Raw genomic sequence first — 17,689 nt, forward strand, 5'->3', positions numbered from 1 at the left:
AAACGAGTTGAGCTCAAAGCGAATTCAATAAAAAGAAAACCGCTTTTTCTGTGCGGTGTTCTCACTTCCAACTACTCTTGAAAGTCAAGCATATAGATATATATATATATATATATGTACTATATGCACTTTTGTAGATAGATAGACCAGTGAGGCCCAGAGTTGCGAGGATTCTTCACTTGGAAGGTACACTGAACGTGCTTTTTCGCATTTCATTTTCTTGAATTTGTAGTTTTGTGTTCTATGAAGATGTACGTTATACATATGTATGTTCTGTAATTGTTTTTTTTTTGCTGGGAAATTAATTCAAGCTGTGTTTTTTAATTGCTTTTTGTAGTTGGGTTTTGGTGTAAACTTTATATGGTCTGAGATGAAATAGTTGGGGGAAGGAAAATCATGGGGAGAGGGAGGACAAGAAAAGTTGAGAAGGTGGTTTCGGGGGGAAGTGGGGGTGGGGGTGAATTGAGTGGATGTGGGTCATTGAATGTGCCGTCAGGGCCTGTGTTTTATCCGAGTGAGGAGGAGTTTAAGGATCCATTAGAGTATATATACAAGATTAGGCCAGAAGCTGAGCCCTATGGGATTTGTAAGATTGTGCCACCGAAAAGTTGGGATCCCCCTTTCGCATTGGACATGGAGAAGTTCACGTTTCCGACGAAGTCACAGGCGATTCATCAGTTGCAAGCGAGGAGTGCGCCCTGTGATTCGAAGACTTTTAGATTAGAGTACGGTAGGTTCTTGGAGGAGCACTGTGGGAAGAAGGCGAAGAAACGGATTGTGTTCGAGGGGGATGAGTTGGATTTGTGCAAGTTGTTTAATGGGGTGAAGAGATTTGGAGGGTATGATCGTGTTGCAAAAGGGAAGAAGTGGGGGGAGGTTTATAGGTTCATAAGACCTGGACAGAAGATCTCCGAGTGTTCGAAGCATGTGTTGTCGCTGTTGTATCTGGAGCATTTGCTTGACTATGAAGAGTATTATTGTCAGTTGAATAAGGAGAAAAGAAAGGGATGCAAGAGGGGTACGAGTGGTTGGAAGAGATGCGAACCTGTGGTTGAGGCTACAAGTGTTAAGAGACGCCGGAGTAACAAAGAAGGTGAGAGGGTTGATGTAATTAAAGCAGAGGAAGCTGAGCTTGATCAAATATGCGAACAGTGCAGAAGTGGGCTTCATGGGGATGTCATGTTGTTGTGTGACAGGTGTAATAAGGGTTGGCATATCTATTGTTTGTCTCCTCCATTGAAGAGGATACCTCCCGGGAACTGGTACTGTCAAGAGTGTTTGAATTCGGAGAAGGATTGCTTTGGTTTTGTGCCAGGCAAGCAGTTTTCACTTGAAGCTTTCAAGCGTGTGGCTGATCGGGTGAAGAAAAAGTGGTTTGGGTCGACAGACACTTCATGGGCGCAACTGGAGAAGAAATTCTGGGAAATTGTGGAGGGTTCAGTTGGTGAGGTGGAAGTGATGTATGGCAATGATTTGGACACTTCTATTTATGGTAGTGGTTTTCCTCGTCAAGCTGATACAAAGCCCCAATCGGTCGATGGTGATGTTTGGGATGAACACTGCACTAGCCCCTGGAATCTAAATAACTTACCAAGATTGCAAGATTCGATACTAAGAACTGTGCATCAGAACATTGCTGGCGTTATGGTACCTTGGCTTTATATTGGGATGCTATTCTCTTCATTCTGCTGGCACTTCGAGGATCATTGCTTTTATTCAATGAATTATCATCACTGGTATGTAATGTGTATAATTTAATTGTTTAGCTGATGTCGTTCTTTTGTAAGGTATAATTTATTATTATATGTAAAATGCTCTCTTTAAATAGTATTTGCTTTGGTGTAGGATTATGAAGTTATAGAGTGCATTTTATCTTCATTTCAAAAAAATAGTTCTACAAATAATTTAGATTGATTTATAAATTTAGAACCAAAGTAATATCAAACTTCTATTTGAGCCAATATTCATAGGAGGCTTGTTGTACCCTATGTAATTTTTTTACTTTCACTGAAATATGTGGAAAAAATTCACTGGTAAATCTTAAAAAATTTTTTGGCTACGACAACATTTGAATATCCAACAACTTGAGTGTGACCTTGGTTTGTATACAATGAAACTTGACCAAATGACTGTTTCATAAACCATAAAATGCAAAGAAAAACATCCCAACGAGCGGCACATGGCGATTGAAGAAACTAACTTTGAACACCAAAGGCTTAGGAATATTAGAATAGTTATATAAAGATACTTAAGCTTACCAACTAATCTTTTATGACAATCTGGTATTGCATAATATATATGTAAGTATGTTTTTACTACACCGGTAGATGCATAGTGTATACTTTTTCACATAGTTGGCCTGTTGAATCATGAATGAGTAGTTTGCTTTTAGAAAGGTAATTTATCATGATGCAGTTCTCTAATGCTGCATGATGTAATCACATATGATTTGAGATATTGCCCAGAATGTATGAAATGTCTCCTTTACTAAGTGCTTGAATGAGGCCATCTTTTGCATTTGTAAGATGAATTTTGTAGCATTCTTGATAAGTGAACTGAATCATAGCACCCCTTTATTTTTCGTCCGCACTAGGTAGTATAAATATAATACCGTAAGTGAATTCCTTTTTTTTTTTTTTTTTTCTCTTTCAGGGGAGAGCCAAAGTGTTGGTATAGTGTTCCTGGTAAAGATATTCATGCTTTTGAAAAGGTATACCTACACATTAATTTGCAGCTCTTTCTTCCTGTTATTTTATACAGCTGTGCAGGCAAGTTTGAATTAGTACTGCTTTGTTTTTTTCTGAAGTGAAACTAAACTAAGAAAGAAAAGACAGAGATTATAAAAAAATTGAAATCTCATTTTCCTTTAGATCCTAGACCTGTGGAAACCAAGACCAGATGTTTTTTATTTTTTATTTTTTTCTTGCGTGATGGGCCAAATATTTCTTTCAATTCTTTGCCTCTTTCATGTAATATAGGCTCTAATGAATGCTTGCTGTTCTCTTCTTGAAAATTTTCTTAGCCTTATTTGAGCACAATCAATGCTGTAGTGCTACAATTCATTCCTGAAATTTCTTTATGTAAAATATGTATTTTTTGTGCTCAAGTATTTAATGGTATTTTTCCAATGATTCCTGATTGGTTGCATTGTCTAAATATTAATTTTTTGCTGGAATGTCTTGACTATGGATACTGTTTCTGATAATTTATTTAAGTATGATGCTGTCAGTATTATTGATGAAGAAAATTCTAACTGACAGCATCTTACTATGATTTCTTGCCATTCTCTTTCTTGAATGATTTCCTTTTGTGAAGGTAATGCGAAGTACTCTGCCTGATTTGTTTGAAGCTCAACCCGACCTGCTGTTTCAGCTGGTCACAATGCTAAATCCCTCAGTTCTGCAAGACAAAGGAGTCCCAGTTTACAGCATTATTCAGGCATGATCGATTATTTCTTGAACTAGTAAAACATATGCCTTCTTTCATATTGAATTGAGTGCAAATTTTGTCATTGATAATTACCTTTATCTTGGCAGGAGCCTGGAAACTTTGTTATCACCTTTCCCCGATCATACCATGGAGGCTTCAACTTTGGTACACAAATGAAAACTGCTTGGTACCCTGCAGCCATGGGTTCCAACTCTAATTGCAATTAGGCCACTACTTTATTGCATATTTTTACTTGTCACATCTATAGATGTAAAATCCATTCAATTTTATGATCCAGGTTTGAATTGTGCTGAGGCTGTCAATTTTGCCCCTGCTGATTGGCTACCACATGGCGGTTTTGGAGCTGAGCTTTATCGATATTATCATAGAGTGCCTGTTTTATCTCATGAGGAGCTACTGTGTGTGGTGGCTAAGGTTTGAGGACTCACCCTTTAGCTGCTCCACTTCTACTGTTCCAAATTCACCTGCACTTCTCCCCCCATTTTAGCTTCTTAGCTATAAAACAATAATTTAAGAGATGATGTCCTTGATTTTGGTGATCTAAAATTTGGGACATAATTAAATATGAAGCATAGCTGCATGGGTTATAATTATTTACCCGGGGTTTATTTATTTCTTTCAATATCCTTTTATGTTTTGAACTCTCAACAGAATATTTTCATTATCAGCTAGCACCATTAATAATCAGTTGTATCAAAAGGAATAATACTTATGATCAAAATTCTCTGCTGGCCCTAGTTTAACTGGTACAGAAAAAAATTTTCTTTGTGGAATTTCCTTCTGTGGGATTTTTATATGCCTATTGCATGGAAAATAGGGAAGATATGTTCAAATTGCTTGGTTCTTATATGCTCAGATGCGGAGATGGAAAAGAATCTTACATGGAATCCTTGTATATCTGGAGAGTGTTCTGATTCTTGGAACTTTTATTGGATGAACAATCAATTTTACAGCTTAAATACATTCCATATGCTTTGAAGGATAGTGGCGTATTGTTAGGAGACAGAGCATGAGCTGCAGCAGCAGTGGCAATGAAGCTGTCTGTAACTAATTGCTAATCATTTAATGATCATAGCTCCATCTAGTACTAGGAAATCATTGTTGTATACTTTAGGAATAAAATAAAATGAACAATAAAATCATGGAATACACTAAATATCATGAAAATAGGACATTTCTGACTGCTATTGGGTACACAGCTAATTCTCAGAAATTTCACAGGAAGAGTACAGTTTTTATTTAATGATGCTTGTATGCATACGTGTTCATGTACAAGTATGATCTATTATGGATATGCAACCATGTACATGTCTGATATACCCAAATCCCATAAAAAACTGTATCTGTGAATTATTACCTTTCATGTTTGATTGCTCCTGTATTGCTGTCTTAAAACGTGTAATTACTTTACCTTTGTATTTATCACGATCTGCTTTTAGTTGTATTGTTAGTGACTTCTAAATGCACCTTTTGCCTTTAATATGGTGTGTGCAGAGTGATTTGGAGAGCCGGGCATCTACTTACTTAAAAAAAGAGTTGCTTAGAATGTATAGCAATGAGAAAACTTGGAGGGAGCGGCTATGGAAGAATGGCATCATTAAATCTTCACCCATGACACCTCGGGTGAAGCCGGAGTATGTTGGTACTGAAGAGGTAATCATGTTATACATTTATCAACACAGTGATAATTAACTTGGTATTTATTGGTCACTGATTTCTAATGAAGGATCCCATGTGTGTCATTTGCCAACAATTGCTATATCTCTCGGCTGTTTCTTGCAACTGCAGGCCATCGGCATATGTTTGCTTAGAGGTGGGTGGCCCTTCATCATTTGAAAATTGTTGCCAGCATTATACTCCTTTCATTGCATTTTTAGAATTTTGGATGAAGTTGTGTGACTTTAGTCTACAAAGCTTTGGTTTGTGCATAAAGAAACTCACCCTCCTTTCTTGCAGCATTGGGAACACCTTTGTGAGTGCAAACCAAACAAACGTCGCCTTCTATACCGTCATACTTTGGCAGAATTAAGTGGTTTGCTATTTAGTGTTGGCAAGTCTGATTCCATAGAAGTCGCTGGTGATTCACAGAAGGACATGTGTACAGCAAAAGTAGTAGCGTTAACGAAAAAGGTTCGAGTATAATTCTTATTCATGGTTGCTAGATTTACCATAATCTCTTCCGTGCTTTGTTTGCATAGAAGTGAGTAGATTTATGGACTTAATAATCTTTACCATAAACTCATTCGCTACATATCTATCTTAGTATTTATTTTATTATTTATTTTTACAATTTTCATGTTAACCTGTTTTTCTAGCATTAGCGTCATTTTACGACAATTTTGACACTGTTCTGATCTTCATTATATTGTATGCATTCTATATATTCATCTTTGTTTTTTTTTTTTTTTAAGACATTAGAATGCAACTGTAGACTCATAGTGAGTGTTTCTCTCTCTCTCTATGTTGTGTGTGTGTATATATTATTCTTATTTAATTTAATTCTTTTATATAGATTTATTATTTGTTAACTTTGGCAGTTTGGCTTTTTTCCAACTTCACATTTGCTTATGGTGATTAAATGTATATGCTACTGGAAAGAAGTTTGTGTGAGCTGCCATAATGTTAGGAGATATTCTTGCCTACAGGGACCATTTGAAATATTTCAACTTATATTTAAATTATGTGGTCAACAACTTTCTTCATGCTTAGGTTAAAGGTGGCCATGTTACACATGCGAAACTTGCTGAAGAGTGGGTTCTGAAGTCGTGTAAGATTCTTGAGCATCCATATTCCAAGGGTGCTTATGACAGTGCAATTAAGGAAGCTGAGCAATTTATTTGGGCTGGTTCTGAGATGGATCTTGTAAGCCTTTATTCGGGTTACACTGTGTTTGGCTTTGCCAACTCTTTTATATTGCATTCAAAGATGACTTGTTATCTACTTTTTAGGTTAGAGAAATAAATAATAACTTGATTCAAGCACATAAGTGGGCAGAAGATGTGATTGAATGCATATGTAAGGTGAAAATATGGTCCAGTCATCGAAACTGTGACAAAGTACAGATGGATCATGTTAATGAGATTCTTAGACACCCTGCTCCTTGCAATGAGCCAAGCCACCTTCAGTTAAAGGTTGTATGCAATTTCAATAGCATATGCAGTTCTCTTTTTCCTAGCATGCTTTTGGATGTTGGAACATATTGGTATTTTCTTTTAATTTATCTACAGGAATATCAAGAAGAGGCTAATACGCTGATTCAGGACATTAATTCTGTTCTGACTTCATGTTCCGAATATTCTGTAAGAAACCCACTATCTCAGTTTCCCTTCTTCATTGTATAAGTTCTCTTGGGTCATATGCATTTTTTTGATAGTCTATTTGTTGCGATCTGTATTTCTCAAATAGATACTTATAGAAAACGTATTGCCTTGATTGCTAAATTTAGTTTTTTAAAAAAAAATTTCTGTACCTCTCTTTTAATTTGCCTTCTAATCATTCAGATTTCTGATATGGAGTTCTTATATAAGAGGGCTGTTAACTCGCCAATTCATGTCAAGGAATGTGATATACTAAACCTGAAGCTTTCTGCAATGAAGGTATATCTGATTCCTTTTCTTTCTGGAATTTGTGTTAATATTGTAGAAGTTTGATCCTTTTGACATTACAGTATGTTCTGTTTTGTTTCTGTGTTCATATCTAACTATTAGGCCGAATCCTCTAGAATATGATACTTTGTGAGGTAAAAGATAGATTTCAGGGATTTGCAGCATATTTCTCAAACTGAAGTGGAAGCATGAATAGGCCCACAGGGCTTTGATATCTAGAAGGACTCCTATTTGTTCTGATGATGTATCTATATGTCTGCTGGGCATTAAGAATAATGAATGCTGAACTGTTAATTTATTTATTTTGAGATTCCATGGATTTGGATACTTTGTTTATAAGTGTGGTTCAAAGCTGATAGTCTTGACTTTTTCTGAAGGCTTGGTTGGATACTGTGACAATATGCCTCTCTCAGGAATCTACTTCTCCGGTGGGGGTAGATGTACTTTACAAGTTAGAAACAGAGGTAATATAAAATACATTAACTTTTACTTAATGTTTTGGCCGTAACCCTCCTACGGTATGTTAAGTTCACACTACTTTTTCTTCTTTGTAAATTTCAGATGTTGGAGTTAAAGCTACAGCTTCCTGAAGCTGATATGCTTTCTGGTTTGGTAGGGCAAGTCAAGCTTTGCCTATCCCAGTGCAATGAGATGTTGAAAGGAAAAATTTGCCTGAAGGTTGTTCTTGGATTTATTTTATTTCTTATTCTGCAAGGTCTAATGACAGGGAACTTTACCTGAAAGCCACTTCCCTTTTCTTTAGGATGTGAAACTGTTTCTCAGCCAATGGGAGAATTTGAATGTTAAAATTCCAGAGCTAGAACTTCTGAAGAAATTTTATAATGATGCAATATCATGGATTTCACGTGTTGATCTTGTCCTTACAAATGCTCATGAGCGAGCGGATCAGGACAATGTTGTTGCTGAGTTGACCACCCTTCAGAGGGATGGGGGGTTGCTTCAAATTCAAGGTACAGTGGGTGATTCATCTCATTCTTATTTCTTGTTAATATTATGGACATTCTTTTATTTCCTGCAAGTGATCTAACTTTCATCTATTGCATTAAAATGTTCCCTTTTGTCCTCTGATGCAGTTGATGAGCTACCTCTTGTTGAGGTGGAGCTTAAGAAGGCACAGTGCCGTGTGGAAGCACTTAAGGTAACATGATAATTCCTTTATGCCTGAATTTGATGCACTATCATTGTCTTTGTAGTAAATAACCATCGGGGTTTTCCATCTATTGCACCCTTTACCTCCTAAAATGCATCTTCTGCAGGTACTTAATTCTCTAATGTCCATGGACTTCATCAATGAGCTGATATCAGAGGCAGCCATGTATGGTTCTCTCTGTGTCTTTCATATGAAAAAAGTTAATTGTTTTTTATTTTGTAGGTTTCCTGATGAAATACTATTAATGGAGAAGTTTAAATCTATTTCAGGCTACAGATTGATAAAGAAAAACTATTTACTGATATCTCCGAAAGGCATTCTGTTGCCATGGGGTGGGAAGATAAAGCTAAACATGTTCTTGCTAGCAGGGCACCTCTATCAGACTTTGAGGACATGTTGAGGTTATTTTTGTTTTTATTTATCCCATTCTCACATATAATTTTTTTGATGTAATTGGCTTTTGAGAAAAATATAAAACTTCCAGGACTTTTGATCACATTGGCATGATTCCACCATCACTTCTTGATGTAAAAAATGCTGTGTCAACTGCAAAGGCTTGGTTGGTGAAGGCTAAACCCTTCCTATTTCAGGATACATCTGATGTACCGCCTCCTGATTTTTTTCTCCAAGTTGACACGTTGAAGGTTAAGTTTCTCTATGTTAATGCTGTGGGTTCCAGTAGTGATCGTTTCTATGTTGCTGAATTTGCAGTTCTTTTAACATACATATATTTTGTTCTTTTACAAATTTGTAGGACTTAGTTTTGGAATCAGAGAATCTGAAGGTGTATATGAAAGAATGTTCACAACTTGAAGAAGTCTTGAAGAAGGCCATTGGATGGGAGCACAATGCCAGTTCTATATTGCAGAATGCAGAGCACTTATACAACATTGATGTTGTTGAGGGCATTTCTGACTGTTTTATTTTCAAAATAGAACAGAAAGTTCTTTCAATGGATTCTGCCTTGAGAGATGGTATTTCTCTTGGTCTCAAGTTCAACTTGATTCCAAAACTCGAAGATGCTTGTTCCATAACCAGATGGTGTATTAAGGCACTTTCTTTTCCTATTAATATTCCTACTCAGAAGGTGACCTCCTTTTTCCTCATTTGCAAATTCTGATAACAGATAGTTACGTACCATACTACCATTTGTATCTTCCCTTGTTTCTTAGCACTATCTGTTACATTTACAATTATGTAATACATCATTCACTGGAATAACTCTCTGCTCAGTAGTAGGTTTCTGGATTTGAACTACTGTTTTCACACCAAAATTGCTGTACATGGTTAAAATAATTGTGCATATTTTCATTTTAGGATTAGGTGATTAACTTGTGTTGTTTGTTTATGGATAATTTAAATTAGTTCTTTAATGTACTTATGGTTTATCTCGTATGTGCCTTAGCATGATTTTCCTATGAATTCGGATATATTTTTTTTTTTTGTTTTCGTTTTTTTTTTTTTTTTTTTTTTTTTACGTGTGGGTTAATCTAATCTTCAACTTCTATCTTAGCAAATAGCAATTCGATTCGAGCATGAATCTAGATTTTAGGCATTATGTTTTAGCATGGATAACATCTTATACTCTCCTTGGAAAAGATGGAATAGAATTGTTGTTATCATTTTCTTTTCACCTTTTTATATCATTGCTATAAGAGTTAATCCTATATTATTTTCATTTGTTTTAGGAAGTTGAGATGATGTTGGAAGCTTCCGCCAATTTTCCTGTGATGTATAAGTCATGTCCTCTGGTGACTGCATTATCTGAGTGCTTAAGTTGGCTTATGAAATCCCTTGACATTCTGGATTCCGATAGTCATGAACAAGTTGAAGTCAGTTTCGTTGAGGAGCTTCTTGTTCAATCTAAGGTTTGTATGATCTTTTTTTTTTTAAAGTATCATTATTTCATTGCCTTTTATCCCAGCGTTCTGTCTTTACTACATGTATACCTAACATATTGTGAGTTGCAGAAAATATGTATCTCATTTCCATCAGTTATTTGTCGCCTTGGGGATGCAATTCAGAATCACAAGTGAGCCTCTTAGCATTCCATAAATGCTATTATCTCATGTCAATTATGCTTGTTTAGTGTAACCACAGCCCAAGTAAAATTAGTATCCTGATTTTACACAAGTATACGCTTCTTCTGAGAAGGTGATATAAAAGCTTTATGTTGTGTATGTGTGCAGATTATGGCTGGAGCAAGTGCATCATTTTTCAAGGCTCAGCCTTGAAGAGCGCTCATGGAATATGCTCACACAGCTAAAGGTCTGATTCTTGATTTGGTTTGGTTGCCGACATAGTCCTTGAGTGCTAATTTACATTTTCCAAATTGCAACTATTATGTTGATATTTGCATCCTTCATCTTGGCATCGGTTAGGCTAGGTTTTCACCTGATCTTTACAGACACTAGGATATCAGTATGAATCTTGGGTCCTAACTCCTATATATTATGAGTACTTGAGTTCATGTATTTTGGCCTGAAAAGATTCCTAATCTGCGAAAATGATGTACGGTGATGAAAGATAGTAGAAAACAATGATGTTTCAGAAACAACTAGAAAACACACCATTCAGTGCAACTATCAGAAGAATCAAAATAGCAACACTTATTCATACCAGTTTTAGTTCTCCGGACTGGGTGTTGCATTTTAAGTGAATATTAGCCCTTTGGCCTTGAGTTCATTCTAAATTATCTTTTTCATTTGGAAGTAGTTCCTCAGCACATGGTCATAAATGGTCTTTTTATACTCAGGAATGTGGGAGTTCTAAGGCATTCAGTTGTGTGGAGCTAGAGATGATTTGTTTAGAAGTGGGGAAGGTTATAAAATGGAAACAACAATGTGCAGACATTATTAAGCCCCCATCCGCTGAAGAAAATGCACTTCACAGTGCTTTAATAACGGTTTGATGCTGATTATTTACTACTTCTTATGTAAAGAATCTTGTGTGATTTTGGTAGCTTGGATTATATTCCTTGTGTAATTTCAATGATATATCTTTTCTTATATGCAGTTAAAAGATAATGTTGAGAAATCAGTTGCGATTTATGGAAATATGGAGCATGGGAAATCACGACATCTGTGCTTGTTCTGTTCAATTTCAATTGAGGGTAGAGAGACTTTGACATGTTCAATTTGCAAGGATAGGTTAGTTCTGAATCCATTATGTTAGCTTGATCTTTATTGAACATGGAAGTAAACTGACTGCATACCTTGTAGGAATTAGCCATGGCTGATTTGTTTTATTTTTTCTCAGCTTTAGCTGAGGTGTCTAGCATCTTGTAATTTGCCTAATCTATTTTCAATTGCAGTTTTCATTTGCAGTGTACTGAAATATCTTGGGAAGACTCAGTGGCCTTTGTTTGCCCACTCTGCAATTTCTTCAATAATTTTAGACTTCCTCATAAAGGATCCAATTCTCTGGTTTGTGATTAATCATTTTATATTTTTCGACTGTCTTGTACATTTCCTTCCTGACTTTGTATGTCCATATGTAGAGAGCTGGAAAGAAACATCTTGATTTGGATAAGCTTTCTGCTCGTCTCTCTGATGCCAGTGATCTGTACATACGGTAGGAAGTACTATCTTGTAGGTTTAAGGCTTGTTTAGTATACCTGATTAAATAACCTTTATGGATTTTGTATGCACTGAAATTTGCAACTCATTAAACATTTTTCAGAAAGGAATTTAACTTATATTTTAGTGGGAGGTACCTCCCAAATTTCTCTACTGTTCGATTTATGTAAATCTTTATTTTGTGTATGTATTTATATTTTGCATGAAATTGATAGTCCAAGAGAACAAAGCAAACTTACTTTATATAATTTAGTATAAAGTTGACAGTCTTGTTTTGCGCAGGACTGAGGAACAGGGTATACTACACCAAATTGTTGAGAAAGCATATGCCTGCAGTGTTTCCTTATCTGAAGTTGTGAATTTTGCTTTAGCTTATGTTGGCAAAGATCTTGATGTGGTCAATCGAAAATTGTGCCTTGCACTAAAGGTATTTCTATCATTAATATATATTGAGTGCATTCATGCTTATCTGCTGTTATGTTTCTTTGACATCTATGGTGTCCTTGAAAATTGGACTGAAACAGTTATCATGCCTTCTACGCTTGTGATGCGTTCTTGGTTTATGCTCAGTGAAAGAACTTAAAAAACTTAGTGTCGAAACTCTTTTCCTGTTGTTTGTAGGCAATCAATATATCTGGCATATGTGATGCTGAGGGGTGTCAGAAATTTGATCTTGCACTGGATAGACATTCATGGAAAGCCAGGGCTGATAAAATATTGGGAAGTCCGGGAAAGCCAACCCTTCGAAGAGTTCGACATCATTTGAAAGAAGTAAGAATGTTATTTGCTGTTTTCTCCTAAGGCGTGTTTTCTGTTCGTAAGGCCTTTCTTTGTTTAGCTTATTGATTTATTTGGTGTAAGAAACGAATGTGTTACTTAAACAAAGCTATTATACATTTAGTAGATCACAATCCATGAAATGAAAATTTCTCTACTTTATTCGCTTCAAATTCCCATTTAACTTAATCGCGTGTGTGTCTTAAGGTTCCTACATGATCTGCCATATTTTTGTGACATCATATCTTGAGAATGTCTAATTGGCTTGCTTATATATATTCACTCGTATGATTATCAAATCTTTAGGGTCTGGCATTAAACATTCCCCCGGAAGATTACTTCAGACAAAAACTGACAGCATTGAGGGACATGGGCTTGCGGTGGGCTTACACGGCCAAGAAGGTCATATTCTTAAACAAGCTTCTACGGTATCAAAGCTAGGGTCTATAACCAGAGTGAAAATTTACTTCTTTTTTTTTTTTTTAATATTACCAGGTCTCGGTGGATGGTGGAGTGCTTGGGTTGGATAGAGTTTTTGAACTTATTTCAGAGGGTGAATGTTTACCGGTTGATTGTGTAGAGGAGCTTCAGGTAACATTGTTGTTTTTGTTTATTTCATGGCTTAGTTCTGATTTCTTTTGGGCTTTTTCATATGCTTTCATCTATGCAGTTACTGAGGGATCGAAGCATGCTTTACTGCATCTGTCGAAGGCCTTATGACGAAAGAGCTATGATTGCTTGTGATAAATGTGATGAATGGTATCACTTCGACTGTGTTAAAATTACTTCAGCTCCAAAGACATACATTTGTATTGCATGTAGCCCTCATTCCACCGAAGATATGCGCGCATCTGCGCCAACGACTCAGGACAGGTTAAGCTTATTGCTTCATTTGTCATTTACTCTATTCTTGCTTTATTTTGCTAATGGAAAGAATATATTGGAAAGAGGAAATCTTAAAGCCCTAACATGGTTGTCATCTGTCAACTTTGTAATTGCACTTATTTATAAAACCCCCTTTGTAGAACACTTCTATAACCTCCTATATAGATGCAGAAAACAAATATAAGGCATGCGCTTCCCAGCCTAATTTAATCGACACACTTTCATTCTTACTGCCTCTTCGATCCCCTAGATGAATAAGAATTCACACATCAATCTGTGCATATAAAATAGTATATAGGGATATGATAGGTAGTTTTACATGTTCGATTGAATATATATAATACTGAGTATGCATTACACTTTGCTATCTGTACTTCAAATTGGGTTGCGACATTTACGCCAACAAAATCTATGCGCATAGTCGCTGGTTCTGTTTCCTAATTATTTTCTGTTTTCCAGATTTACCGGAGGAAAATTCGAAGAGCCTCAAACTCCTTCAAGACGATCAGAACTAAAGATGAGCTCGCAGAAACCCAAATGCATCTCAAAGAAGATAATTAAGCCAATGGGCATTAGCAATGATTTCCCGAAGAAATTAAGTAGCAATGACAAACTATTGTGGAGAAACAGGAAGCGATTTAGAAGGGTTGCTCGGAAACGTTCAGATCTTCAATCTCTATCCCCATTGTTATATGTACAGAACAAGGGACTAATGTAGACAGATTCTATCAATCAATTTATTCAATTGATTTTTTTGTAGCAGAACTTGGTCCCTCAAGGCGCACCGGATCTCATCACTCAACAAACATTACCTTCGCCTGGGTGCCGCTAGGCTGGATTATACATTTGGTTCTGGAACAATTGCAGGGCTTCCCAATAAATAGGTCAGTTAAGTTTTTAAGTATTCGTGGGCGACTTTGCCAACTTGACATGATTCAGTGATCGAATAATCAAGTTATGACAATCTCTTTGACTTTTAAAATTAGTATAGTTCATTTGTGGCATCCTGTAGTTTTTCTGCTTTATTTTTATCTGTTCTTACAGGAACAATTGGTTTGAAAATGCTATGAAGTTGTCATATTTCAGTATTTCGGAATTCCTAGTGTAACCGTTTATCTTTTAGTAGCTCTATGTAATTGAATTGCTGCTCTAAATTTAGAAAGCATCTGTTGGTTGCCTGTTCATCCCTAAATGATCGATTTAAAGCAGCAGATCATCGGAACTATACTAAAACTTGATTAGGGAACTAAACGCGAGGCTCCTCTTCACATCCCTACTGCTCGACACTCTTGTTTTCATCTTGTTCTTGGATAGCAACTTTTTTTTTCTTAATCTATTATATGATTAGTTTTGAACCAAGTATGAATGTATCCATTGTATTTCGCTTCTAGTGAAATGGTTGGGGAGTTTTAAGCTAATGACGTATAAGTTCATCTATCTTGTGGCCTATAGAGAATTGCTTTCAACAGCACAGTTTGTAGCTACATGTAGGAGTTCATGAGAAATGTAAGGTAAGTAGGAGCGACATTTGGTTTGTAGAATTACCCAATTAACCATCTCAAGTGAAAATTAACCAAATTTTTTTGAAAAGGCATATTGTTTAGATTTCCGTTTCACTTTAAAGAATAATTTGTGAAATCATCATTTTGCCACTATGAAAAGTCAAAATTTTAACTATGGTAGACAATAATTTTAAAGAAAAAATGGCCAAAATATTAGAGATTTAGTTCTAAATTTTTGCCTCTCCTACTTATAGGAGGGTTTGCGAAATCACCCAATTAACCTCTCATTCATTTTAGGAGTTTCAAAAATATTTTTAAAAAAGTTAACACATTTAAATAATAACACATTTTAGCTCCAAAATTTTCCCTTAAATTTATATAGTTTGTGAAATCATCCAATTATCCATCTCTTTAGTAACAAGAAAAAAGCTTTTTGTAAAAATATATGTTTAGATTTTCTATTTCACTTAAGGAATGATTCTTAACTATGATGGGCAACAGTGAAAAATGAAAAAATAACCAAAAAATTTGAAAGAAAAAAAAAAAAAAAAAAAAAAACATTTTAATTCTAAAATTTTCATTTCAGGAGTAGTATGTAAAATCAACCAACTATTCATTTCTTTACTTTTAGGGTTCCATAAAAAATTTAGGAAGAGTTAATACATTTGAATAAAATTTTAACAAATATTAGCAAAAGTTTAACACTTTAAAGAATAAATTTAAACAAAAGAGAAAAAAAAAATAACAATCTAGTAAAAGAATCGAGACACTCGGTGTAAATGCAAAAATCATAACAATTGGATAAGTTGAAAAATAACAAATATTTCCTTAGATTCTCACAACATAACTAGTGATATGTTATGAAAAAGAATAAAAAAATACAATGATCATATAGTAAAATAAATTAATGAACTTAAAAAAAAAAAAAAAAAGATAGATATCTCATATATCGCACGTAGTTTCACTATACCTACAAATTCATTTCAACAAACGTTCATTTCCTTAGCTATTCATCATATTAATCCACAAGAAAATAAACAAACATACATATGCATATATACAAGTATATATATATATACTCAACAGCTAAAGCAAGCGAAGGATTTCTTTGGGACGGCGCCTGCTGCGCGATACTTTTCAGCTGATTCCTCCGCGGCGAGGAAATTTCTGCCCCGGTCAGCTTCGACCATTGCCCTCTTCTCATCAGCCGTTTTACGAACAATAGCCATCTTGTTCTTCATCTTTTCTGCATATTCTGCCTTCTTCTTTTCAATATTTTCCTGCTTGTTAATAATAGATTTTATACTTCAACAATTAAACAGTCGAATAAATACATAAATTTGCTTAGCGACAGTGAGTTCCCACGTTATAAGAAAATATGTATATTGTAAACACTCAAAACTCCTCGAAAATTCATTCGTAATGCTTCAAGAACCTCTAGAGGGAGATGAATAGCTGAGATTCAACGTCGTAAAATTTAAATTTTGGAAATTAAACTTACCTCAATCTTCTTCAATTCGACCTCTATGCTTGCTCTTTTCGAATTCTCCCAAGCATCTACTGTTGATAATTTTTTGTAAGCCCTGAACAAATAATTGATATATTTTTCTTTCAGTTTATTCTTCGAGCTCTTAATTTGCACGAATTCTACTATAGACTTCAAAAGCTTAAGTGTTATATCTTCCTATTGGTTGTTTTTTTACTTTTACATATGCATTTCTCGATTAGCTTAAGCATCAATGCTTCAAATAATATCGACAATATGTAGACATTAGGCATGAGATGACATTATAGCTCAAATTTTTGTGTTTACTTGTATTTTCTTTAACTCATTTTTGTACTATTTAATCAATCATTTTAAAATGGAATCCCTTCTTCATTTTATTATTTTTTCTTTGGATAATATTCTATTCAATGATTTTTATTTTTTATTCATAAAACAAATTATTTTCAACTAAAATTTATCAAAATAAAAACATAAATGACCAGATTCAACTCGTTACATGTGTATTTCATATTTCTATCAAACATAACCCTTCAATTAATAAAAAGATTAGTTCAACTTCAATTTTTTATTTAAGTGCTAATGCTTTGTTCATGTTTAAGTTTTATTTCAATATTTTTATGATACAATTTTAACAATTATTTATAAAAATATATTATTATTATTATTATTATTACATTTCAAACTGATATTTAAGCAAAACTTTAAAATCAAAATTTGAAAGTAAAAATAATAATAAGTAGGGTAATTAATTAAAGTGAAATAAGGGTACTAACTTATTATCAGCTTTTGATTTTTCATTGTCTTCCCAGGCTTTGATGAGTGCTAATCTCTTCTCCCTCTCAACTTGTGCCAGAACATCATCTAATGAAAATTAATTAATAACAATAATAATAAAAGAAAAAACCAACCCAATATATATATATATAGATTATGTATGTATTTGTGTACCTCGATCGTTGGATTTAGCTGCAGGCTGAGGACGATGATCAGTTCCTGCAGGTTTTGCAAGCTGTTCTTCATCACTGCAGTATATCTTTGCTGTTCCCTCCTCACCCATAAATCTATAATATATATATATATATATTTGTATGTATGTGTGTATGTATATTCTGCTCTTGCTTTGAATAACATGTATATCTTGTTTCTTGTATAAATATACCCTCTTTAAGAAATGAGGTTGTGATCTTCCAATATTGTATCAAGAATTCACCAGA

The 17,689-nt window shown here is 34.8% G+C and overlaps 2 protein-coding genes across 2 annotated transcripts; one reads left to right on the top strand and one right to left on the bottom strand.

Annotated features, from left to right (window-relative positions):
- The first annotated feature begins 13 nt into the window (after positions 1 to 13).
- Positions 14 to 14,562, top strand: LOC127243235 (lysine-specific demethylase JMJ17). Its single transcript, XM_051263147.1, has 34 exons — positions 14 to 186; positions 338 to 1,736; positions 2,653 to 2,710; positions 3,316 to 3,438; positions 3,537 to 3,594; positions 3,728 to 3,864; positions 4,945 to 5,103; positions 5,177 to 5,263; positions 5,407 to 5,580; positions 6,160 to 6,312; positions 6,399 to 6,581; positions 6,678 to 6,749; positions 6,951 to 7,046; positions 7,433 to 7,519; positions 7,617 to 7,733; positions 7,819 to 8,026; positions 8,150 to 8,214; positions 8,333 to 8,391; positions 8,496 to 8,627; positions 8,711 to 8,870; positions 8,981 to 9,313; positions 9,915 to 10,094; positions 10,197 to 10,258; positions 10,416 to 10,494; positions 10,982 to 11,131; positions 11,242 to 11,375; positions 11,540 to 11,651; positions 11,726 to 11,799; positions 12,087 to 12,231; positions 12,426 to 12,575; positions 12,888 to 12,983; positions 13,077 to 13,172; positions 13,252 to 13,454; positions 13,926 to 14,562. The coding sequence occupies exons 2-34, from the start codon at positions 397 to 399 to the stop codon at positions 14,182 to 14,184; spliced, it is 5,541 nt and encodes a 1,846-aa protein (XP_051119104.1). The 5' UTR covers positions 14 to 186; positions 338 to 396; the 3' UTR covers positions 14,185 to 14,562.
- A 1,330-nt stretch (positions 14,563 to 15,892) lies between these two features.
- On the bottom strand, positions 15,893 to 17,647 carry LOC127243198 (uncharacterized protein At3g61260-like). Its single transcript, XM_051263089.1, has 4 exons — positions 17,424 to 17,647; positions 17,249 to 17,336; positions 16,470 to 16,551; positions 15,893 to 16,248 (listed from the first exon to the last, which is right to left on the bottom strand). Exons 1-4 carry the CDS (start codon positions 17,530 to 17,532, stop codon positions 16,048 to 16,050), a joined length of 480 nt encoding a protein of 159 aa, XP_051119046.1. The 5' UTR covers positions 17,533 to 17,647; the 3' UTR covers positions 15,893 to 16,047.
- Positions 17,648 to 17,689: the final 42 nt, after the last annotated feature.

This window comes from Andrographis paniculata, unplaced genomic scaffold (genome assembly GCF_009805555.1).
Source record: "Andrographis paniculata isolate CXL003 unplaced genomic scaffold, ASM980555v1 Contig95END, whole genome shotgun sequence".
In the NCBI taxonomy this organism is placed as follows: Eukaryota; Viridiplantae; Streptophyta; class Magnoliopsida; order Lamiales; family Acanthaceae; genus Andrographis; species Andrographis paniculata.